Genomic DNA, 25,864 nt, shown 5'->3' on the forward strand with positions numbered 1-25,864 from the left:
GTCTAGTTATATGAACTAATATCAAGGTAAATAGTGTCCTTTACCTTTACCATATAACTCCCCCTCTTCAATGAGACCTGTAAGAGCTATTTTCTCTAGTTGTGCAGTCAAGAAAAGTATTAGGATAAGAAAGATGAAAATTATTAAGAGCCACCCTGACAAGCGTGTTCTGAGAAGAAATGCCAGTGTTCAAGTCTGCAGGTAGACCTCACCTGAAGCTCAGGAAGGCAGAATAGGCAGAATGCAGCCTGCATTCACTCTTTGCCCCAAAGTTAGTGTATTAGCAACTTCTTATTAGGCATCCTAAATTTTTTCCTCAAGTATTTGATAAGCTTCACAAAACTCCCATCATTAAAGACTTGCTGGATCCCCACTGTGACAGATGCAGTTTCCTATCTTTCTGCTCATCAATATAACTTACCATTCCCTCAAAGCAAAACCCTTTTGCAGTATGTTAAGAGAGAAGCAATATAGCAGGTTTCATTGATTTACTAAAACAAGAAGAAAAAATTCCAAGCTTGGCAGGAATTGGTATTTCCCTAGAGCTGGCAGGAGCTCAGACCTGGCAGGCTCATTCAACTCAACTCCAGCTCTGGTCCTAAAGAGGAGGTCTGCAGTGGCACACAAATTAACAAGAACAGAGAAAGCCCAGAGTGAATAAAAGGAAGCACTGATTTTTCTTGAAGAGACTGGTGAATTAGTTTTAAGTCTTGTATCTTTCTTAAATTGGGAGTTTTATTTATTCCTCACAGGGTAGTAACTTCCATTGTCAGTTAATTTCAGGACATTATGAAGCCAGAATGAACTGCTTTTCCAGAGGGAACCCTAGCTTCAAGCCCAGTTATGTTTTGTAATCCTACAGAAAAATGTAATCCTTTTCTGCCAAGGGCCTGCTATTATGATACCCCACCCATCCAGCACACACAGGACCAGGGTGCTTTGCTGAGCAGGTCAGCAGCTGTCCTGGCCCAGCGAGTGCTGCCCCTCCTGCCCAGCGCTGACCGAGCTCCTGGCAGTGACACTTCACTCTGGCCCTCCCAGTGGGCTGCAGAGCCTTCAGGACAAACAGTCCCTCACACCACGTACACCTATTTTCCCTGACTGAGAAAGCCATACAGAAGGGAAGGAAGGGAGGAAGCAGCTCTGCCAGCCTGAACACACCAGAGCCCCTTGAGCACACACCCGACCCCTCAGACACAGCAACCACATGGCAGATTTCAGCCCAGCAGTGCCCTGATAACCCACAGCACCTCTGCTCCCTGGAAACCCCTCCATACCAGCACACAACACAGCATTCAGTGCAAAACCAGTAGAGACACCCAACCCACCTGTGCCACACGCCATCCTCCTGCAGGGAGGGTTTCAGGGCTGTCACTGCCCACCACAAAGCACACCTGTAAGAGCCCTACCTTGCTGCTGCCCCAGCGCTGGTCTCCACTCCTCGCCTGCCCATAGATGTCCTTCATGTGCCCCAAGTGCTCAGGGCTGGGCAGAGAAGCCCCAGCTTTTACTTCCACTCCATCTTTGGCTCTTCCAGTCCTGTTTACCAGGCCCCACAGCAGCCACTCTCCTCTGCCCTGGGCCTGTCTGCTCTTTGTGGGCAGGGTAGGAGCTCTGATGAGCCTTTGGTACAGCTGAGCCCTGATGAGCCCACAGGTGGCTGGGTCTCCTCACCTGAGGGCACTCCAGCTTTTCCTTGAGCACCAATTGCACAGATTCTGTGTCCTGGCAGCCCCTCGCAGTGTGGGCAAAGAGTACAGGTTTTCAGGTAGATAGATGTGGTGTGTCATTACCCCTAAGGCAAATATAGAGACCAACTGCCCATTTTTTAAGTAGAGGTAAAATATTTTTAGGAATTGCTTTCCTTCACTGGCGACTCATCATGGCTGCCGGCGGCTGGGCCCGGGGAGAGCTGGGCAGGCAAGAGGAAACTGCCTGGAAATCGTCTGCAATACACTCAGAGTGATTCAACGTGGAGCTTTACTACTCTTAAAAAGAGTTAAGACTCTGAAATAACTAATGTTTTAATATCTTAATCCACATTTTCATGTTATTATTTAACAAAGTGACATATTTGTCTGTATTTTTTATGTATTTGTATTTGTTACCATGTATATTTTGCTTCCCACTCTGCTTTTATGCCTGGTACACTTGTAGCTTCATTCTTTGTTTCTATATTTCTACCAATCCTGCAAGGTGTGGTTTATGGCTGGAACAGGGCAATTTCAGGCAAAAGTGAAGCACTTAGTGCAGATAAAATTCTATGTTTTGCAGCTATTTTGTGATGAGGAACCTGCATGTTTGAAGTTCTGTTTTTACATATTTCTTCAATCAAAGCTTGAAAAGTCAAAACCTGGGCACGCTTGGACTAGGATCTTTTCAAATGAAATATGTGGGACATACCTCATAAAAAGTTTACACTTGGGACCCAATTGTAACGTGGCTGGAGGCTACTAAACCCCTGTAAATCCAGCTAACTCAGCCACCAGGTTCTGTAGTTGCACCCAGCATTCTCAGAAGGGCATCCCTGCAGTGTCCCACCCCTTCCTGCACTGAGATGAACTCCTATTGCTCCATGGTGCAGGATAGCTTAAAAAAAGCTGGGCAGTGGATAGAAAAGATGCATTCTCCTTAGCACAACAGCAACCTTGTACAGCTTGTTGTGGTTTAACCCCAGCTGGCAACTCGGCCCCACGCAGGCACTCACTCACTCCCCTGCACTGGGATGGGGGAGACGAGTAGGAGGGTGAAAGTGAGAAAACTCACATGTTGAGATAAAGCCAGTTTAAGAGGTAATGCAAAAGCTGTGCACACAAGCAAAGGAAAACAAGGGATTCATTCACCACTTCCCATGGGCAGGCAGGTGTTCAGCCATCCCCAGGAAAGCAGGGCCCCATCCCAAGTAACGGTTATTTGGGAAGACAAACATCATCACTCTCAATGTCCCGCCCCCTTCCTCCTTCTTCTCCAGCTTTATACACTGAGCATGGTGCCACATGGTCTGGGATATCCCTGGGGTCAGCTGTGCCAGCTGTGTCCCAGCTTTTTGTGCACCCCCAGCCTCCTTGCTGGTGGGGTGGGGTGAGGAGCACAAAAGGCCTTGGCTCAGTGTGAGCTCTGCTCAGCAGAAACTAAAACATCTCTGTGTTATCAACACATTCGTGTTTCCAGCACAAATTCAAAACATATGTTGGCTACTATGGAGAAAATAAACTCTATCCCAGCCAAAACCAGCACACTAATGTAGCTTGTAGTAAAGTGTTTAATAAAGTACAGTATCAGAAACAATAGTCTATTAGAAAAGCTCAAAAGGTGAATACCATATATATTGTACTTGTTACATTTTCAGTGATAATTTAGGAGTGAAGGATTTCTGAAGGATCCAGCAGAGATATAAACAACACACAGAAACCGATTTTTGTCAGTTTAGAACCACAGACATGCAGGTGTTGAAGATACCTTTCTCACCAGGAAGAATGCAATAATTAGATTTACTAATTATGGACTAAACACATCAGCAGGGGATGTCCAGTCCTAATGTGCTCGAAGTGTTCCCAGAAAAACAAGGACTGATCTGTAGTGCAGGTTGAAACCTGCGTCACTTGGTTTGATTTTATTTAGCACAAGTCACAGCCCCTTAAAAACGCAGGGTGATTCATCAGGCTGGCTGGGTTTTCACTGTCTAGTTCTGAAAGGTGTGATGTACTGATAGATGTTCATCCAATGTACCAGCAATGAAACCAGTATGTGAAGCATTCAAATAACAAGTTTAGTGGGCTTGGGCAGGCTGGGAAGTGAATCTAATTTGAGGAAGCATAGCTGGGATTGCTGGTTTATCCATCAGAGGCTTCCCTGTTCTCAGCTACTCGTCAGGTTGGTCCAATTATCTAAGTGTGTACCCCAAGTGATGCACAGCAGCAGTGTAAGAACAGTCCAAGAACATGCATACTCTGAAATACAATCAGGTCATACCCATTGTTGGGACTTTTTTTTTCTCTAAATTATGTCATTGATACTTTGTTGAAGTTATAGAATTTGCAAAACTGAGAGATTAACAAATATGGCACGATCCTTTTTGTGGACACATACTGTTCATAATCACAGGTCACTAGCTGATGACATCTTCCCATTAGTACCAGACTCATGAGAGACCAAAGTAAGAAACTAACTTACAATGAAAATTGAAAATATTATTATACTACTCATTATATTGACAGGAGAAGAAAATTTGGGGTCTTTTTTAAAGTAACCATTGGGGAAGAAAAGTTTGTCCTTTTTTGTTTTTTCACATGCAGATCCTTGATCACTGCTTTAAAGGTCTACAGTTAGTTACCATTCTCCTGATTTCTTTCAAAAATCCATATTTGTGAATCAGTCTGCTTTTCCTGTGTGATAGTCACACAGGAAAATAAGTCACAAGCTGTTGCAGAACACAATTGAGATCCACAGGGACAAGAAATTTGGATCTTTGGGAACATTAGCAAATAACAATAAACAAATTAGAGGGTTTGGATGAGAACAAATAGACTGATTCGAAATAACAGGAATTCTTTTCCCTAATTATTTTCTCTAGAGTTCCTAAAGGACTATTTTTTAAAGAGGAAGCTTATATTGACTATGTTTTTGGATACAGATTTTGCCTTAAAAAATAAATCCCCATTAGTGACTGATACTGCAGTTCAGTGATTCATATCAGGATGTGTGTGAGCAGGCAGTGACGTGCTCTGTCTGCCACAAACCATTCACTGGCTTATGTGTCATCAGTTTGCGAAGAGTTGTGCTGTTATACCTCACTACCATCACATTCACTTAATACTGGTTATCAGTTGATAATTTATCAATAATCCGTTGATCATTTATGTTTTTCAGAGATTCCAGAGTTTACTTCATTGCTCAAATCTCTTCCTCCCTAATCTCCAGCTATGCTAAGAAAATGAGAAGGGAAATGACCCAAGGAAGTGTTTTAACATTTAGAGAACTTTGTGCTGTGCAGGCAGTGCTGTAAGTCAGTATCTCCCTTCACTGCAGGCAGATTCCAACCTCTGCATCAGCTGACATTTTTTAACTGTATCAATCTCAGAGATATCATAAGGTGTTTTTTAAAAAATCAGAGAGGGATAACCTCAATTATCAATGAAGAATCCGTAAGTAAAGAGAACAGGGTTTTCCTGGAGTTCATCTACACAAATAACTGCTGCAGGTGATAAGTCTCAGGACTTACATCTTCTGCAACTCAGTTTAAAATCTCCCTTTCTAAAAACTTCCTTACCTTTGATCTTGTTTTATGAGTTCTTCATTTATAAAATTATCCATTCACTTAAAGACAAAAGACCCCATTTTTTGTTTTCCTTTTTCATTGGGAAGTACCAAATTCTTGGCTAATGACAACATCTATATAAGGAAAAAAAAAAAAAAAGAAAATTTACAAGATGATACTGCTCAACACAGAGCAGAGGTCAGTAAAGAGACCACAGCCTTGATATTCAGAGACACTGAGATATGATGGATTCTTTAAGTCTTTCTGAAAAGCAAGGCCCATGTTCCTAAAAACATCTCTAGTTGCAAACTTCCCTTTCCATGCAAAATAACTTGAATTGCTTTCCTTTTTTTTTTTTTTCTTTAGAGAAAGTAACAGCTATTTACACTTGCTATCAGGATACTCACATCAGGAATTCAACTAATTATGCATGCACAATCATCAAATGGTGCACCAAAGAGAATGTTCATACATGCTGAAGAAGAGAATACAGCTCTGTAATATGAAAGGCAATGGTAATGTCAAAGATTTATCAGTTAGCTAAGGACACTACAGTCCAAATTACAGGATACTACATAAAGAAATAAAAAAGGATCAAATAAAAGATATTAAGATTTAAACACAAAATTTCTGAATATAAAATAATATTAAGATTAATGAAAACTTTAATAGGTAAATAATTTTCAAATATTTTATTTAGAGAACTATGAACTATTTTCTAATAATGCCCTTTACATAGTTGCATCTATAGAAAGCTTGTTGAGTGTGAGCAAAAAGATGTAGCATTAAAAGAACTTTCCATCAGAAACAATTGGTTGATCTACAAAAGTAAACCAAACACAATAAATCAAAGAGAACATTACAGAAATATTGACCCTATCCAATAGAAATTCACTGTCAGAATTTGGTGTTTAGGGTTGATTAGTGAATGTAGGAAAATACAGGATGCAGAGGGTGAATGGAGCACTACAGCTCTTCATTGCTGTCTAGAAAGTTGTCAGTACAATGTAAACAGAGCATTTCTAATGATATCCTCAAATTAACAGATCATAAGTCACTGAGACAGGAGTGGGGGAAACTAGACTAGTCTTCTACATGTCTGGCAGCCACTGACTTTTACAGGCTGCCATAGATGCGTTTAATTACATCAGCCTCCTCCTTGTCCAGGATGCCCTTGTCCACATAAGCATCAGCTTGCTGATCAATGAATTCCCTCAGCTTTGAAAGATCATAGTCTGAAAAATAAGAATTCATTTGCACAGTGAGTCATTGCCATTATATTGCTTCACCTAACAGAAATGTCATTGCAAAGTTTATCCAACAAATGCACTTGATCAAACATGAAGAAAATTCACTCTAAGTGCAGCTTGTGAAAACAATAAATAAACCCAAAACACCTGCACAAAGTGTTTTTACACATCATAGTGCTTTTAGTGTTCAAGAGGAATAATCATCTCTTGCTCTTGATTGATTGCTGTCAAATGCTAAAGTAAGAATATTTTCTGGTCCAGAGATTTGATGTTCTAGTCTGCAGAACAAAACCTGTTGTTAGAACCCTATTATTTTCGCAGCTGTCACAGAATCAAAAGAAAATATTAAATGGACTATTTCTTATTGAAATCCTAGTAAAATTCCCACTTACTACAAACACTGTAGTGAAAATTCAAGAAACCAACTTCCTGAAAATAGCTCGATACAATTATTTACCTTGATAGAGAACATAATATTCTGACTTGAAAAATACTGCAGTGAGCAGTCTTTGTGACAGTGTTAGTGTCAGTTTTTGACTGACAAACAGACTCTGCAATAGAGTACTGAAAGATCCTTCCTGCTTTTCCAGTGGATGAGTGCAACTATACAGCCAGACTCACACCATATGTGTTAAATAGACTTTTCCCATGCTGGAAAACATCACTATTTTCCACGAAAAGAATTCTACTGCAAAGCAACCTTTCAAATAAAATAATTGGGTAACCTATTGTGTAGTTGTAACTCTGGCAACAGATTCAGTATATTCACATATAAACACAATAAAGTTTCAGTTAGCTACCTAATTTGCTGCATAAAATGTAAAGCTTAATTTGTTAGAATCAAAAGTTAATTTGATAGAATCAGAAGTTAATTTGTTAGAACCCGAAGAACTTCAATGTCTTAAGGGTTCATACTAAGTTAAATGAATGAGTATCTTTCACGAGAGCAGATACATTCTGATATTTTGAGTATAAATTACTTATTCACAGATAGAGCTTTCAGAATGCATTCATAGTGATTTTGTAATGTAGTCCAAAGTATAACATCATACAGCAATACGTGGAAGGACCTTCTTTCCAACTGTACCTTCTTAACAAAATAGACAATAATGACTTCCTGTCTTTTTAGGGGTCAGTGACCAAAATTGGGTACAAATAGAAGGACATTATGAAGCAAATTGATGCCTGCAATCATTTTTACAACAGTATAAGGCAATTTCAAATGAGTAATACAGAAAATGGATATTCAAAACTCCCCACTCCTGCAGAGGTGTCTTTCCATGTCTGAGTTAACAGGAATTTTGCCATTCACTGTACTGAGGCTAAGATTTCTTGTCTGGTCTGCTACTGTCATTACTTAAGAGAATGTAACCTGCTTGTCTCTCCAGCCTGTGTGAGTAATAGGGACAAATAGTACCCAGCAATTTCATAATGAGGTTCTGAGATTTCATTCATGTTGACAGAATGAGGGTCCCCGGTGAAAGATATCAAGGAATGGAAATGAATGGAAGAACAAACACTAAATTAATATGATATCCACATTATTCACATTAAAATCCCTGAGCTTATTTTACTTCTAGAATACTATTTATAACTCCAAATCATTATATGGAAATGTGAATGTTTAATTACTAAACATTCTGTATGGGATTACAACCACCACAATATTATCCAGTTCTGGCTAATTTGTTATATATCTCATTGCAATCTAATTTGATTTTTTTTTCCTAGAAATTTATAACCTCTAATTTCTAATACTTATTTACAACCTATTGTAATTAGAAAAATCAGCTTTGGGTTATATTCACCGCAACAGCTGCAGGATTTCATTGAGCTGTGAAACAGCTACAGTAAATGAAGTGAGGTCTTATTTGCATATTCAAATCAAGCCATTTGCCATTGCAATTGATTACAGAATTTACTTTCATTCCTAAATGGCTACTGTCAGTGTTATGAAACTATAAACTGCCGAGTATTTGGTAAAAAATCCACATGTATTAGTTAAATGCCTCATTTCTGTGCTTTGGAGACCAACTGCAATAGAACACCCAGCAGCTACTGTGGGAAGCTGGTTTACACTGGAGAGGAGCTCCTCTTGAAAAGCATTTCAATCATCAAGCCAGGTCTGGGAGATACAAAGGACAGGCCCACAGAGCCTATAGATTGAAAATATGCAAACCAAACTTTGGACACAAAAGGCCATCAGCCCAAAATCCAGGCTTTTGATGTTTCTCTTTAGATCATCCCAGCCCCTCAAGTTTACCAGCCTCCTTAATAGGAAATTGATATTTTTAAACTGGGGAAATGTAAATTAACATTTCCAGGTTTATTAGTCATTGAACAAATAATAATTTCTACTGAAATTCATACGAAGATAAGGATCTACAAACATTTGCCTGAAGAAAATCTAAACCTCTTCAAGTATATTCAGTGAGTAAACCAATCCATGAGTGGGGGTGGGAAAGACTGGCCATTTTAATACACGAATTACTTTGAGAATTACTTTTCTGCCAGCTCCCAGGTGGTAGCTGGAAGTGGAGAAATGATTGATGAGCACACCAATACCACCTCATCTTGTATCAAAGAAACACACTGCAATGCATTCACAGTTAGATAAGCTTACCCTGACTGCACTTCTTTTAACATCAACCCAGGGGACCTGAAGTAGCATTTTACAAAAATAAAAAGTATGGAAAGGCACAATAAAGATGATGTATCAGAAGAGTATTCTAATTTTGTCATAATTTACACTCACTTTAAGACTAATTTCCATTGCCAGGGGACAATAAAGATATTTTAGTGCAAATGAAAATCCATCTAAACAGAAATGTATATCTTAATGCAGTCACAAGCAGATAAAATGCTATTGATCTGCAGTCACAGCCATTTTCAGACTGCAGCAGTGCAGAGGTAAGGTTACTATGACGGGGAGCGAGGGGCTGCCCAGTCAGTATGTGTGGTATTGGGATATAATCACACATGACTGAGATCTAATTACCATAATGAATACACTGCTAAACAGAACCATTTATTAGAATTGTCAGGCAAACTCTTGAGCAAATATGTGTGCCTGCTGCTAATTGCCATCACTGCCATTGTGAGGAAATGATCTTAGAGATGGAAATTTTTTTTACAAGTCCTTCCTATTACAGTTTCTGTATAGGAAAATGCCTGTGTTGGGCTGTAGGCATGCACCCATGTCTGAAATGTAATTCATATACACTTCAACACACAGATTACCCAGGGCTAATCTCATCTCAGATCACCCTCTGCTCGGCTGGTGCAAAGAAGGATCCTTCTCACCAGGCGCCAGCCATAGCCCAGGGATGGGTCCCTTGGCTAGGAGCCTTCACTTCCAGAGAGGCTGATGGCAGAACACACAGCCATGGCAGAGAAAAGGGATAGGAGGCTGGTTTTATGTAAGATCTTGAGGGAAGAACTGGTATGGATAAATAAAGATCTGTGAAAAATAAGCGAGAAATCCTGCTGCTGTTCTGTTCTCTCCTGCCCCCAGTGCTCACACAGCCCTGCCTCCGGGGAGGAGCCAAACGGGGGGACAGCTGGTGAGCACACCCCGTGCAGCTGCTTCAATCTCTGCTCCCTTCTGCACAGCTTTGCGTGTGAGCTACAAGTCATTCAAGTTGACTCGGGCTGTAATCCAACGTATTACATTGTGACATAAATTTGTATCTTAACTATTCTTGGTTATGAAACAAAGTACATTGCTGTTTATGAAGGCATGTTAGCCAGATGCACTGAGCTCTTCTAGACACATCCAGACGTTTAAAATACATTCCTATCACTTATAAAATCATAATTAAAAGGCATGTTGAAATAGGAAATGAAGCACTAGACAAACCTGCCACACTGGCAGACCACCAGGTCTCTGTGTTTTGTGGCCAGCAGCCATTCAAGCCAGCTTAAATTAATCTGCCTTAGTCTACTATTTTCATTCATTGATTTAACTTTGACATTTATTTAACTTTAACACACTAACTATCACCACAGACAAGTGCAGTGTCACATCACTATTTTTTAACTTATAACATAATGCTAAGTCATACACCACAATATAAATGACATGCTTTGTAATGTATATGGTGCCCACCCCAATGTCAAGGCCTTTCACTGCATACCTTCCTTGTTACCTTGTTTATTGTGTTTCTTCAGCCATTCTATGTTCTTCCTGATTGCTTCCAAATATGCCTCAGATTTCCCTGGAGAAAAGGATGAGAGAGAATTCAGGCACTTACATCAATGATTGATGCAGCTTGCTTAACTGGACGAAGGTGGTCACAGCAAAGGCAGATTAAAACTATTCTTAGTTTCTGTTTAAAAGCTGAGTCCTGTCAAACTTAGTCAGGCAAAATTCCCACAGACAGCTAGAAGGTTTTGTCTGTGCAAGATTAGTCATACACAAATTTAGGATTGTGGCTTTTTTTGATCTTTATACATAGCTTTTGGTGGTATCCACACAAACTGCCTGTGTGGATTAAAGGCAGCCTGTAGCTTTTTGATCATCATTATTGTTCAGCAAAGATGAAGCTGTTGAGATAGCAAGGAATTAATTAAAACTGAGAGCTTTGAGTATCAAAACTCTTCCATACAGTAGTGCTAACAGCACATGGCAAACAAATTTCAAAATTTTGAAAGACAAGTGGAAATGTAGCTACTACATTTACTGAGAAAAGGAATGTATTAACATTACCATGATAACTCCTTGTTATAGCTGAAATTTTAAAGTGATGGCTATTTTTGGACCAGAAAGCACACAGTACAGAATTAGTTCAAGGATTACCTAATAAGGCCCCTAAGGAAATATTCCAGCTAATGGATTTTGAATTCTTAACTTGACTGGAGCTTTATTGATGTAATGTTCTTACATTTATCAGGAATAAAAACCTAGTGTGATTAGCATGTAGAAGATTACTAGTGCCAACTATGCATGTCTGCTTCTATTACTAAATGGATACAGTATTAGATATATCATACTTTTTGAGCTGGGAGTGCAGTAACTTTATAGTAAGTTACTCTGTGAAAGAGCAAAGGGCATTGCATTATGATACAAAGAACTAAATACTTATCCAATTAACATTTCTAAAAAGCTTTTGGGCTGAAGGTAAAGGAAAATAACCTGAACCAAATTGGAAAGACAAATCTTCACAGACAAGCAAAATGTGTTATTTATCACTTCCCACAGGTATTGAGACAACTTTTTTTTCCTGTGAAATCAAACAACCATCTTGAGAAATTTTCCTCTTCTATGCTCAAAAAAATGACCTGCTGGAAAAAATGCCACCTTCCATCTGTGAGTGGCTGCACTGCCCACAGGACTGACCCAGGTGCCAATGCTCCACAATCCACTGCAGCCTTCATTTCTGCCATTCATGGCTGAGCAGGCTGCAGTGGACACACAGGCATTCCAAAAAGCATTAAACAGCATTGGTGCAAAATAGATAATAAGCAATTTTGTTTAGCCAACTGACTACAAAACATAGATGCTTCTGCTGGATCCTTAGCAATAAGAACTCACTGAAAAGTTTCCACACTAACAAACATTCTCCTTCAAAAGTTCAGCACAATAAGGAGGCACAATGTCCTCTGCAGATTTGTTTTGAGATACAGTAGCTGATTTGCACCCAAGTGACTTTAGCACAGTCTAATATAGCACGTGGCATTATGTGTCATGCTGAGGCAACTGGCATAGTAACAGTACTACTGTCCTATGTTTGCTTAGGGAGACACTAACTTACTGTAACAGGTATCAAAGTTATGTAAAACAAGTTAATTGCTGATAACCCTTAACCTCTGGCAGTGAGCAATGCAAATTCTGTCACTGCAGAACTTTCCAGTACCAGCTTGTTCTAACACAAACTATAGAAATCATTGGGCCCACTCAGATTATTGAATATTCTGATCATCTGATTTCACTGAAAAGCACAGATGCAAAGAAGCAAAAATCTCTCTGCACTACTGTGTCAATCTGTATTTCATATTGTTCTCACAAGGGGCTATGAATTATGGTCTTGCCCAGCAAGGGATATAGTGTCATATGTTTAAAACTGGGCAAATAAGTACACTTCCAAATCAAGCTGTTGTGTGCTGACTCCCAGCGACTCTAAGCTGAAGGTATTTATGCTAACACAAAGGAAAAACAATACCAAAGACAGGAAAAGACTCCAATCACTTGGAGCAGACACAGTAGGAAAAGCAATGGCTATTTTGTACCTCCAGACTCTTCACTATTTCCTGCTGCATTTTGTCCTTCATTTTTTGTAGAATCCTTTGAAACTTCGTATTCCTTTTCCATTTTAGCTGCTTCTTCCTTTGTACTGTCTGCTTCTTCACTACTCTTGTCTAAAGAAATGACAAGAGCAAACAATTTTGCATTAAATATACCAAAAGCATTTCTCAATCACACCAACAATTTTTGGCAAGTAAAACATTTTGACTGATGATTGAGGAAGAGCCTCACTGGAGTCTGTCTCAAAGTGGTTTCTAAAGGTCATCTCTGCTCCAGACCTCTGGAAATTGGAATGTCTGCTTCTGCTCTTACAAACAGTAGCTGAACACAGGTAACTATGATGCAATGATACATAGTTCATAAAGGCACATTTCTTTGTGTAGAGAAAGATTATATGGAATTTACATTCACTAGATCCAAAGTTGACAAATAATGTTTTTTCATTCTTATGAAAAGCTTTTGTATATGTGTAATGTATGGACTCCACTGAAGAAAAAGACAGTGAGTATACTTCTCAAAGTCTGGACAATTAAGTGAAAATTTCTCTCTTGTTGTGTGTTTAGTAAACCAAGCTTGGCTATAGGTCCTTGAGGGATTGTAGCTTTAACCAGTAGTCTGGATGCTACAGCAATTAGCATACTTTCAACTGAATAGATTAAAAAAATGTGTTATTCCAGGAGAGAAAATTGTAGAATAGGTACCTGCTGTTAGTTTTGTTCTGGTTTTAGTGGAAGGGTTCTCAAGCTTCTTCTTCGTCTGCTCAGCTATCATTGTATCTAAGTTTTCTGGAAAGCAAGGCAAAACAAAACCAAACGCCAGTTATTCTTCAGTGGATAAGATGCAGAATCTATACTATATGCTCCCCAGTCTGAGTGGTAAGCAGTGGTAAGCAGAAACCTAAAAGAACAGCCTTCACCCTTGCCTCTGAAGGATTAATGCAGAGCCAATAGTAAAAGAACAAACAAATAGCTATATGGAATATTGATCAATCTTATTTAAAAAAAATAATAACTGAAGCATGACAATAGGTGCACCAAATAGAGCAATATACATAAAGACAGTAAAAGTATGCATATATATTCTGTATTCCAGTCACGTAAGTCACAAACTACAGATAACTATCTGTAGCAATTTATTCTGATGAAAGCAATGAAAGGCTTTAATTAACTTCACAAAGAATACAAGACTATGAAATATGTGCTTCATCCTGCTGGAAAAACTCTATCCCGAACTGCTTATATGTCTAGATTTTATGTGGTTTCATTGGAAAAGAAGTCTAATAAAATGTTTAAAATCATACTTAGATGATATAAATATGTAAATTGAAGTGATTAAAACAAATAGTTTCCAAAGTTGCTGAAGTCAAGCATTTACCTGAAAGCCCACTGGACAGTTGTAGCCATGTATACAGCTCTAGAAGACTAGAAAATGTATTTCTATGAAAATTTCGGGGCTGAACTCATCTAATTTGAAAGTAAAAGCATCTCTTCATAAAGATGGATGTTTCAGACATAAATATTGTATGCTTATGTGGGAAAAAAGTCCTTTTGATACCACAGTAGATATTCAAAATACAGATCATCATAGTATCTGCCGTATTTCCTCAGTCATATTATGGACATGGTGTAGAATTTTCCTTCCCTTTATCAGCTTTTTAAAGCTTCAGTTAAACATGGATTCAAAATTTGATGCATATCAGCTAGTTGGTGGGTATTTTTGAGAGACTTGGTTTTGAAATATCAAAATTCCTTTTATATGAACAGCTAAAATATTCAGTATGAGATGTGGGAACTGTGACAGAACAGACATAATAGGGCTAGTAAAAATTTTAGATCATATTCTCTGTGTAATGCCAACATTTTATCCATCAGTTGGGAGGATCCTTTTTCTTCAGAAAGATACACAGCACTGATACCTAAAAACTAGTTTTTTAGCAAACATATTTCTCTTCATGGCAGATCAGCAGAAGCAATTGTGCCTGCCATCTGATGAGAAATCACATAATCCTGTCTGCCTGAGTCCTCTATACTATGTTATTTACATAAAATTAAAATGAAAGCAGTATTTGCTGGCACCTTGCCTGATTGCACCCTCTCAATTCTACATCACATGGTGGTGTTTTTGTGACAACTCTTTTCGTTTTGGTATGTATCCTTTTAATGCCATTCCTGACCTTGCCATATGTCCTAAACAAAACAGGTCTGGGCTGTGTCACAAGCTGGATCAGACATACTGATGAAGAAAAAAACAAGCTAGAATTATAGTGGTGGTATTGATGCCTCACTAATCACTTGATCCAAAGCTTATGGAAAGGACCATAAACATTCCTTTCAGCTGAGCTTAAGATCCTATTTTTTTATCCTGAATCAGTACCATACCAGTATTTCAACAGGAATATAAGGATTTCTCTGTTGTAAGAGGCACAGTTTTCAGGATAAGATTATACAGTCAAGAACTTAAAAACCCTTTGTAAACTCAAGTGAATAGATTATTCTCCTTCACTAATTCATGCAAATGCAAAAATGTCACTGATTTTAGAGTTTAATCCAGCAAAATCTATTAAATTAGGCCTAATTTTAAGTCTAAATATAGTGTTTTAAAAGAAATAGGAGTATTTAAAAGTTTAAAATGTCACACATACATAAGTACATTGATTCATAAGTGCCTTTCATGTTCTTTCTTTAGTGTCTGCATTTAGGCACTGCTGCAGTCAGTTTCTATTAGCAGAAAACAGAAAGACTTCACCACAAAATAGATTTATAACCTGCTTTGACAACTTAAGATTTCAATGTCTGCATACTGATATTTCCAATTTTTTTCTTATTTTGATAAATTGTTTAAAAGTTGTGCACATATCCACATACAGCATGTGCTACAGGATTTATACTTCTCCATTATTTAGTCACTTCTATAAATCACATCAGGAGTTCTACAGTTTCTCTGAGCCTTTTGATCCAGCTCACAATTTTATTTGAGTTCACTCTGACTCCTTTGTCAGTACAGTATTCCTTTCCAGCCACGTGCAGACATGAAGTGTAATAAGGCACCATTGACCACTAATGATCTGAGCTTTGCCACTAAAGCCAGACTGAACATGGTATCAACTGTGTTCCATTTTCAAAGCTTTCTTTGTGTCAGTAAAAATATGGACAAATTGACATGACAGGCCTTTAAACAAGGACTACACTTTACAGGAGAAATGGTGAAGCTGCCTTGCTGGCTGGGTGGCACATCAACATGGATCTGAAGATTTATAAGCAGACATATTTCCTCTGTGATAGAGAGGAGTTAATTCTGTGGGCCTCTCCATGTTTGTGGGGATTGTTTGGTGTACCTACATAAATTTCCTAGAGAGGATATTACCACAGAGTCCCAGTTCTTCCTGAACAGGATTTATTGCCCTTTCCCCCCCCCCCGCTTCAGAATTAATGCTTTAACAGCTGGTATTGTTTCAAAACATGTTTGTACTTGTCATGTGTGGCTAGGCCAGGGCTGAACAATGTTTGCTCTGAGATCCACTGATGGAGTGAGTCATCTCCTCAACTGAGATGTGCCTGGCCAGCAGCTTAGCAACTGCATGGCGTGTTCGGAGGTCTAACAAGAATTGATTACTTCTCCAGTGTTGTTTCCCTAGCAATGTCATTGGTACAGAGGAAGGGTTTAGAAAGGTACTGACCTTTCCACAGAGATGGCCACTTATTTGAAATGGCACTAATTAAAACAACAGAACAATAACCACTGAGCTAATGGAAGTGACCTACGTTGGTAAATAGGTCACTACTCTGGCGGCCGCTTTCCCGGAGCAGGATAATCTCATCACTGGAACCAGACACCCGGAGTCAGGAGATCTGCTTTCTGCCTTGCCTCACTTTCTAACTCGCTCTTTGATCTGGGATGACTCACTAAAGCACTCATGCTGCAGGAGGGCTCCTATTTTGAGTAGGCATTCTCAGGCATTCTAGGCCCAGTTTCTACACACTGATAGATCCTCTTAATTGCATCTGAAAATGCAAATTCCCAGCACTTTTGAAACTCTGAAGTCCTTCAAGAGGGATATCCAAAAATCTGAACTGCATAAAAGCAGAATGTTTATCTCTGGAAGAATGCACTGTGGCAATACCCTCTAAAGCCATGGGAAAAGATACTACATGAAAAAGTATTACAATTTAAATTCGTTTGTTCTTATTAGAGGGGCAGAAACTAACACAACCATTTGAATATTTAATGGAATTGGTAATGGAAGCCTGAAATGGACCCTTCTCTGTTGATAGATTCATGGTGTTTTTCAGACTCTTGTAAATTTTCCTGCAAAGGTTTTTTTCTTCTGCATAATTGTCTTGTACCCGGGAGGCAGTTTCACATTCTATCCTCATCAAATTGACTGAAGCTGAGATTTTATGTCATTCAACTTCCGCAGAAAGGCCTGCTTTGCTGTTCTGTTTCCATACAGCATAAAAAGACTGTTTATTAAAGCAGAAAAGGGATCATCAAGGTACCTGAGATCAATCTTAATGATAGCGAAAAAATTAGTTTACTTAATGAGTTCATACACTACAACTGCTTCAGCTGCAAAGCTTTGTGCTGACGACTGCCTGTGTGAGATGCACATATTGCAGGCATTAAAAAAGCACAGTTCTCCCAGGGGTCTTCTGTCTCCTGCAGTAGATGATCCTGAAGAGTTTGCAAGGCCTTTTTCCATCTGTGAAAAATGTCAGGACAACACAGCATTTGCTTGTGACTATTCTGTGGGAAGAGCATAACTGATTAGTTCTTTGGACAAATCTGCCTTTTACTTTACATGATAGCAGGTCCAAGAACTGTCAATATCCACTGGATTTTCAACAGTGTAGCCAAAAGCAGAGTTAGACTTTTAGTCAGCTCATATCCATATCATGCATATGTCACATCAACTGCTAAACTGTGATGAACAGGAGAAATCCCTCCATTGTGGAAATAGAGATGGGTCTGAGCCTTGCAAACCTCCTGCTCCTCTCTAACTCACTGGCTTACATGTCAAGATATGGCATTTCCCTTCTGAATCTTCCTGTTTGACTGATTTGTTGAGATGGTGTGTCTGAAATCTAATGCTGCCATGAGGAATGACATGTCAGGTGACAAACTCCAGGTCACGGCATTCCTTGTAAATGGATTACAGGCAAGATGGTCAGAGTGACTTGAAATTAAAACAGCAGCAGTATCACTTAGCAATCAGGTTAAAAGCAACTCCAAAAGCAAAACATAATTAAATAGATGTGTTTTGAGGTAAAGAAAGCTCTGACCAAGTCTCCTTTATTATCCTTATTAAATTCCCTATCTCATGGACTATTTCTCAGAGTTATCCTTTCAGTATTCTCCAGGCGTTTCCTTTGCATTATTCCAGGTCTGCTAGAGCTGTGTGGTGCTGTTCTTTCCTAATCCTTTCCCATCCTGAAGCTGCTACACGGCCTGTGCACACATTTTACATGTTTTGATAGCATGCCCTTTAGAACATGATGGTTTGGGACTGAAGCAGCACAGAGCCGCCTCTCCTGCAGGAGTGGGATGTAGCTCAGTTTTGAAAGTTCAGTGACACCCTCTTTACCCTGCACCCACATAATCATCTCAAATCAGAACTTATGGGCTCAGTGCTCAGCTGTCAACAGAGAGATACTGAATTCAGAAAGTGGGGGATTTTATGCAGCTATTAAATACAGTGCAAAAAAATAAAAGCATTGCCCTCCTTTAGAAACATAAACCACCTGGTAGGATGCAAAAGCTAGATTTTCAGGAACTAAGGAATGCACCTGTCAAAATAGACACTATGAGAAGATGGAGATTTCTTACTAAGTATCCAGTCTGGAAAGCATAAAGGAGGCAGTGAAGGGAAATGGAAGAAGAGGCAATTTGTTTGCAAGAAATATCTGCAAATTTAAAAGGTAGACAGTGATAAGCAAAGGAATGAACTGTAAAATATTTTTTTGGGTTCTTGAACACATGATTTGATAGTCATGTAATGTGGTGGGAAAAACAATTAGTGATACTAAAACTACTGGATCTCTCCCAAATCATATCTGAGAAGATTTAGAGCCTATGGATACTGAGAAAACTATGCTCTCACACATACTGTCACCCTCAGGTGATGCCCAATTTACTGCAGTGTGTAGTGTCCTGCTTCTTAGGACTTGTGAGATCAGCTGCCATAGCTACCCATTTGTTTTTCTATGCAGTGAGAGTCTGAATGGGGGAAAATAGGAAATAAGATCTAAGTAGTGGGGGAAAACCCCCACATTCACATGTTTGTGCAAATGCAAAAGTAGCATGGGACAGAAATGGATGAGGCTACTAAAGAAAAGCTCAAGCTGCAGTGGGGTGTGCAGCCAACATAATTCCTAGATTAAAGTCTTGCCTATCTTTGCACACTCTCTGTCCCCATATCCTTTTATCTTACCTCCATGCAAATTCATCTTGAGTTTAACTATTCACAAATACTTTCTATTATCACTGCTGCTCCTCAGTATTCAGCTCACTCTCATCATCTGAGGTGCCCCTGATTTGTGCTTTTCAGATATAGTACAGTATACTGGCATCTGTGTGACCTTAGTTCATCAGATACAAAATAAATAGCACAGAAAAGAGAGCTGCCTGAAATTAAATAACTCCCACTGGCAGCTGTATGCATCAGTCATATGATAAATACTGGGCAAGGAAAATCACCAAAGGGAAATTCAGATAGGGAAAATTTTGTTAAATATTTTAATGCTTATGGAGAAAACCTACAGTAGCAAGAAAGAGCCCTCTGAAAAAAAAATAATTTTAAAAAAGAAAAAGAAGGTGTTATGCATGAAAGGTTCCCTGTATGAAGTACTGTCAGTGCCCTTCATCGCCCAGGTCAAAATGAAGGGGAGAACAAAAAGTCCACATGACACTGTTCATATGCCACTTGTAGCCTCTGGCACTGCTTTAGCCTCACCTTCCCTCAGCCCTTTGAAATCCCAGTCTGTATCAGGGAGCAGCAGCTTATGGTCACAGTGAGGATGGGAAAGATGATGCCAGTCTGGGCTGTGATCTGCTCTTTGCCTCACACTCCTGGCTCTCTGCCTGTTCTTGGCTGACTAAACAAATAGCAGGATCAGACCTTTGGCCTGCAGCATCTGTGCTGATGAGAACTTCAGGCATTATCACACTATTCAAATGAGTTCTTCTCTCCCAAGAAAAGGCCAGATTGTGTCTACTATGCACTGACCTGTAATGAGGAAATTGCAGAGCTTTGCCTTCACCACAAGTGGAGCTGTGGAAGACACCACAGCACAAATGCAAGAGGAAGAACAGCTATTTCATATTCCTTAGCATGGAGAGGCAGGGACGTATTAAAAATCCACATAGGAGACTTTCTGCCTCTTCTGTTTCACCTGACTTTTTTCATGCAGCCTCAGTCTGCCTAAAAGAGAGTATTATAGCAAAACAATATCCCAACAGTTCTTTAGAAAAGGACCAAAGTAATGAGTGTTCATATACCTCGGCCAGAGTTCACCAATGACCCATCCATCTCCCTATTCCTTGTGTCCCCTGCAGTTTGCTCTTCTTCCCTGTTGTCCACGAAGAACAAATGATGTGGGGGTGGAAAAGGTAAACAGAGACATCTGTTCATGCTCATTTCTAACCAACACAATCTCCTACTCAGTCACGGGGGACAGTGTGGATTCTGACAGTGAGTCAGAGCCAAAGGGAGGAGGTGTGAGAGGTGGCTTTGGTTTGGTCTATGGAGGAAGGCAGTTGTAACTCAAACACTGCACACTGATCAGCTGGAACCATTTCTCTGTTTCCCTCCTAAATAAAGGGGGATTTGCTCCCCAGCCAGTCTGCTGTGGGCTGTGTGTGGTACACTGTGGCTCTAGGAATCTAAATGCTTTACTGCAAGGAGGTGAAAAGTGTGATCCCCTTCAAGAGAGAACAAGGCTACAGAGTTCTTAAACTTAATTTTCTTCCCAGCCCTTTGTCCCTTTCTTTTCTCCAGTTGTGGAAGATACAGAAGCCCTGATTTAGAAACTGAAAACAAAATGACCAAACTCAATCATAAGATGTGATAAATTACACATTTTATGCAGTATCATGGCAAAGATTTCTATGGTATCTGTGAGAGAGAGAAGTACCAATGGCAAAAGTTTGTGCTACAGGTATTAGTCAATAAATGAGAACTCCACACAAGATTACAATGTGCATGTAACTAATTTGCATTTCCAGGGTAATAGTTCATTGGATAACACAACTTTCATTTGGTTGTGTTGGCAGTGGGTAAATTTGCTACTAATCTACTCTTGTAAGCAGAGCACAGCAGGAGAACGTAATTAATGGACTGTGTAAAAAGAATTCATATACACACACTGGTGCCTCTTAAGAATTTTTCCATCATCTCTGAAAACTCTATTTTTGTTATGGTCCACAAGCCTCTAATGACAAGTATTTCCTAGAATGGTTCTAAAAATCTTATTAGTGGAAAAGATTTTCAAATGTATCTGAACAAACTGGCAGAAAACATTTGTTCCTGTTTCTAAGCTGACAACAATATTACTAAAATAAATGCATTAAAAAACTATTGTTTACTTTACATAATTACTAAAAATAGAGCTTTTACCAGGATGGTAGTGGACTGATATGCTTTCATTTTAAAACCAGCTATATAGTCTGGCATACACAGGAAAAGTCACTTGTCACACAAAAAATTCCTCTTCTTTGTGTGGTGTAGATGAAGCTTCTCCTTAATATTTATCTGGTCTATGATAGACGGGTCTGATAGAAAAGCTATCAGAGTGAATCTCCACCATGACATTACACAATAGACAGAAGGAAAATGAGGTAGGATATTATTCACAACCTAATACTCAGACAGTACAAGTATCTGTGCAATGCATGGCTTATTCCACTCTGCTGAAACCAAACTGAGTTTTGCTATTGGCTCAAAAAGCACTTTTTCCCTTCAAGCACTCAGCACCGTGAAGGACACAGTCCTTTCAGTTCTGCATGGAGTATCAGCTAGTTATGCATCAGTATCAGCTATTTATGCAACATAAACAGTATATGGATGCCATGAGTAATGAAACATTTTATGCTGAATCAGTCATAACTTATCTGAAAGCCTCTCGCTGCTTTCTGCTGGTCACTATGTGGAGTTATTCCAACTCTTCCATTCCACTCTGTCACTGCACCCTTGCCAACAGCCACATCATTTCAGTAACTGTCTCAAGTCCTTCCCAACACTCAGCCTGTTCAGTGATCACAGTCTGTGCATCCAGCAGGCTGGGACAAGCAAGGGGAGTTCAGCTGTTTGGGCAGCATTTGCTGGATCCTGACAACAAACCCAAAGTTGGGTAAACTGATACCACAGTTGGATCTCATTCACGAGCCACCTGTGTAACTGTGATCCTGTGTCATGACTTATTACCTTATGCTTTCTGTACCAATAATGTTTGTCCATTCTTTTAATTGCAAAAGTGATTTTAAAGCAGCTTTCAATCTTCAAAGGGCAGATGGGTTTTCTAGAAAGATTTCTGAAAGCCTTTAAGCAGGCTAGAAACATGAGACTTTCACTCCACAGCAGAATTTGCTCCCTGTACATCAAGATACAGCATTCATAGCTAAGAAAGTAAAGAGTGATGGAAGATAGTGGCATTTTGCCACAGCAGGGAAATTATCAAATCTGACACATTTCAGCTGAACACACATTTTATATCAGCTTGTTAGAGTTCCTCTTTAATGCTTCCAGAGTTATACTTTCTGAAAACATACTGGGAAATGTAGGCATTATTTTTCCTTGTCTTTCATATATACGAATATGTTGGTTTTGGCTTCCAGTGTTCTGTTACAGATTACATTTAGCATATGGAAAGCTTCTAAATATCTATTGTGTAATATTGAATATGCGTATTAAAAAATGAACTTATTCCTTGTGTTTTCATGCGTGTGCATCGGCACTTTTCCTGCACCACACTGCAGCTAGATCCCTTGTAACTTTAAGCTAAACCTAATAACATCAGTCACTGCAGCAGGAAAATACTTTCCCCTGGAGTAAGATACAATGATGACATAATGCTGTGGTTTCCAAATCCCAAGCCAGCTGTTACTGGTATATGCATTCAAATTCACTGTCTCTGCACCCCTGTGAAAGGCAAAAAGGCTTGTGACTTGATTCAATAAATGATTTATTTTTTTGAATGTATAATTCACAGACATAGCTTATGCACGGCTTCAGACACAGAGTGGGAAACATTAACTTAGGCAGTTTCCTACTTTAATAAAATGGAAAGAGGATATAACCCATCTGCATTTTCCGTCAACTAGCATGGAATCTGCTCACTGATTTTGGACTGAGAGAACAACAAAAAGCTACCAATTTTTTAAAATAATTCTTTTGTCTGAGACATATTCATACTAATTCCCTTATCTGCTATAAGTAAACACAGCTGGGCATCAATTCCCTGACCCAACCTGCACCAAGATACACAGTACATATCCAAGTATTACTTAGTATATAACTTTTAGTTGAATAAGAGTGGCAATAAAATTGCTGCCATGCTCAAGGATAGTGCAAGAAGCTAACAAGCTCCTGTGGATGCTCTCCTTGAGTATTTGAGAATATCAGTTCAATAAATGAAGGTCAGCTTTAAAGTAATTTCTCAACAGCAAGTCTAAAAAAAGAATACCACAGAAGCAACTTGAGAACTATGAGAAAGCTTTTTCCACTACAGTAAGTTCCTTTGATAGAGCAAAAAATCCATCTCTGCATAAATCACTTATTTGCAAGGCAGAGTCTGGATACATCAGTTGATAGTCTTACTTTAAATCCAGACTAAATCAGACCTCTGAAACTCTTAACCTAATCCCTGCCTTCTGTACTATGTCATCATGGCAATTTGTTTCCAGGGTTACAGTATTTATTTACTCAAAGTAAAGCCAATGTGAACAACTGCTCTGAATTTTAGTAGGAAAAATGCATCCCTAGTGTAATTCCATTATCTGAGTGGCCTTGTGTCAGGGATGAATGTGGTCTATTAAGTTTTGGCACAACACTATCAGTGAGGGCAATATCTGCTCAAGTCATACCATCTTCATTTGTAGAATGACACACAAAAAAATGTGCTTAAAATCCACCATTTCTTTATGTGCATCTTTCTTTATATGCACAGGAAGACAGAGAAATAAAGAGCTGAACTGTAGCATAACTTGCCCAAATATTCCAAAATTCAAGGACTTCTCATGGAAAATAAAAGGATAGTCTTGGTCAGAGATACAATGAATTCTTTGGAGAGGAAGTGCAATCATGTACTGAATGTGAGTCATGATGCACTGGATCTTTTGTAGCCAAGAAAGTGATAATCAATCTGTACAGTTACAGTTGCATCCATCAATCATGTATCTGCAATGGCTCAGATCAGACAAGCCTGGAGAAGCCATGAAAGATCATTGCCAGTTCTATCTCTGTGACAGGTTGATTTATGAAGCTGAGAAATTGCCCTGATGTAAACAAAAACTTTTCAGACTAAGCCAGATCAGGAACACTTCAGAAAAATGAAAGGATTGTGCAGAGTTTATGCAGATGAGCCCTTCTTCTGTAGGTCTGCTTATTTACACAGAAAGGCTACCAACAGTAAAGGGAGGAGAGTTTGTCAAAGCCAGGAAAGGTGTGTGAGACACAAAACAAAACAAAACAAGAACAAAACCAGGCTGTTCCAAATTCCCTCTTCAGGAAATTACAATGATTTTACAATACCTACATAGCCACAGACTCTAAAATGTATCCAGGAAAGAGTGCTTCAAAATCTACTCCTGTGCCAAAATGAAACACTTTTCATAGATGGAAGGAGTTTTACTTGGTAGACAACCATAGCATTAGCCATCTATTCTGGCTACTTATATGGGACAGGTTACAGGAGCTGAAGTGCTAGATTGTCTTTGGAAAATGCAGGTGCCTGATTCACCTCAACAGAACACAGAAAACCCTGATCTCACCCTGGCATAAAGTCCTTGAAATAAATTGTGCTTCACAGGTGTGAAAATGTAATAATTCTCTAAATGCATATCTCATAAATTACCTTCCCTTCATTAGATGGAAGTATTAAAGCAGTATGGAATTAAACATGCTATAGTGAATAATCAATCATTTAGAAGTACAGCTTTAAAACATTTAGAATGAACAAAGCTGAAGCAGGTTTTATAAGAGCAAGGAAGATGAGAAGATAGTTATCACTGTTGTTAGAGTAAGAAAATAGCATTCTCACCCAAATAGGAAACTCCTTCTTCTGGTGTGATTGTTCCATATTTAACCATCATCTTCACAAAATCAATCAGGGTTTTCATGATAGTTATCAAGGTCTCTTTCTCTTTTGTCTCTGTCTCTGTGTGAGGGGATGAAGCAAAATTAGTCAGAGACTTCAGGCTACTTGGGAAAACTCAGTTCTGCAAACCGTGCAAACTTTCTGCATAAAGAATGACCTACTCACTGAAAGAGAAAATGCTGTGCTGGATTAGCAAAGAGAACTTACATATAAACTGTTCCTGCAAAGCACAGCTGAATATACTTTAAAGCTTCAGGCTTTAGTTCTTCTTTACAGCTTTGTGTCTTGAAGGGCTGTGTCATTCCTTTTACAGCTAAGAACACTAAACACACCGAGATGAAGTGACCTGACAGTCCAAACTGCTGATCAGAGGGTAGAGTTTTCTACATTTCTTTCATCTTTCTTTTATTTGTTTGTGAACTATTTTGTAGAGCAGTCTGGCTCTGTATGAGTTCAGAGTTCCTTTCTCCTACAAGACCCATGGATTCGATGATAAAAATATAAAGTGTTTCAAATGAGATTGTTACCACGCACAAGTCCATGACTCATGTACTGAGACAACGTAATATTACATGGTTGACAGGATCATGACTTCAGGAAGTGATACAAACAATTATTTTTTATTATAAAAATCTATTCTTGCCCATGCTTACCTACTTCTTAGCTTTCCTTTTACCACTGTGTTTACCTGAACAATACCTTTGTTTAGCTGAACAATGTTACTGCTATTTCTGCATTAGCAGCATGAAACTGCCCCAGTTGCAAAAGCCATCCCCACTCCCCAGGTTATCACAGAAGGACCTAA

The 25,864-nt window shown here is 39.1% G+C and overlaps 1 protein-coding gene and 1 long non-coding RNA gene across 3 annotated transcripts in view; both read right to left on the reverse strand.

The window, feature by feature from the left end:
- Positions 1 to 3,244: 3,244 nt before the first annotated feature.
- The window catches only part of SCG3 (secretogranin III), a 28,620-nt gene continuing 6,000 nt past the window's right edge, over positions 3,245 to 25,864 (reverse strand). Inside the window, exons 8-12 of one of the 2 annotated variants that reach the window (XM_064668782.1) lie at positions 25,003 to 25,119; positions 13,453 to 13,536; positions 12,736 to 12,864; positions 10,644 to 10,724; positions 3,245 to 6,492 (exon numbers count right to left, since the gene is read on the reverse strand). In XM_064668782.1, the coding sequence (XP_064524852.1) occupies positions 6,374 to 6,492; positions 10,644 to 10,724; positions 12,736 to 12,864; positions 13,453 to 13,536; positions 25,003 to 25,119 (530 nt within the window). In that variant the 3' untranslated portion in view covers positions 3,245 to 6,373. The remainder of the gene's footprint in view (positions 6,493 to 10,643; positions 10,725 to 12,735; positions 12,865 to 13,452; positions 13,537 to 25,002; positions 25,120 to 25,864) is intronic. The other variant, XM_064668783.1, reaches the window with a different exon arrangement.
- LOC135420869 (uncharacterized) lies at positions 7,505 to 10,637 on the reverse strand. Its single transcript, XR_010433757.1, has 2 exons — positions 8,771 to 10,637; positions 7,505 to 8,740 (listed from the first exon to the last, which is right to left on the reverse strand). It is a non-coding gene; the product is annotated as an uncharacterized LOC135420869 (long non-coding RNA).

Source organism: Pseudopipra pipra, chromosome 12 (genome assembly GCF_036250125.1).
Source record: "Pseudopipra pipra isolate bDixPip1 chromosome 12, bDixPip1.hap1, whole genome shotgun sequence".
Lineage (NCBI taxonomy): Eukaryota > Metazoa > Chordata > Aves > Passeriformes > Pipridae > Pseudopipra > Pseudopipra pipra.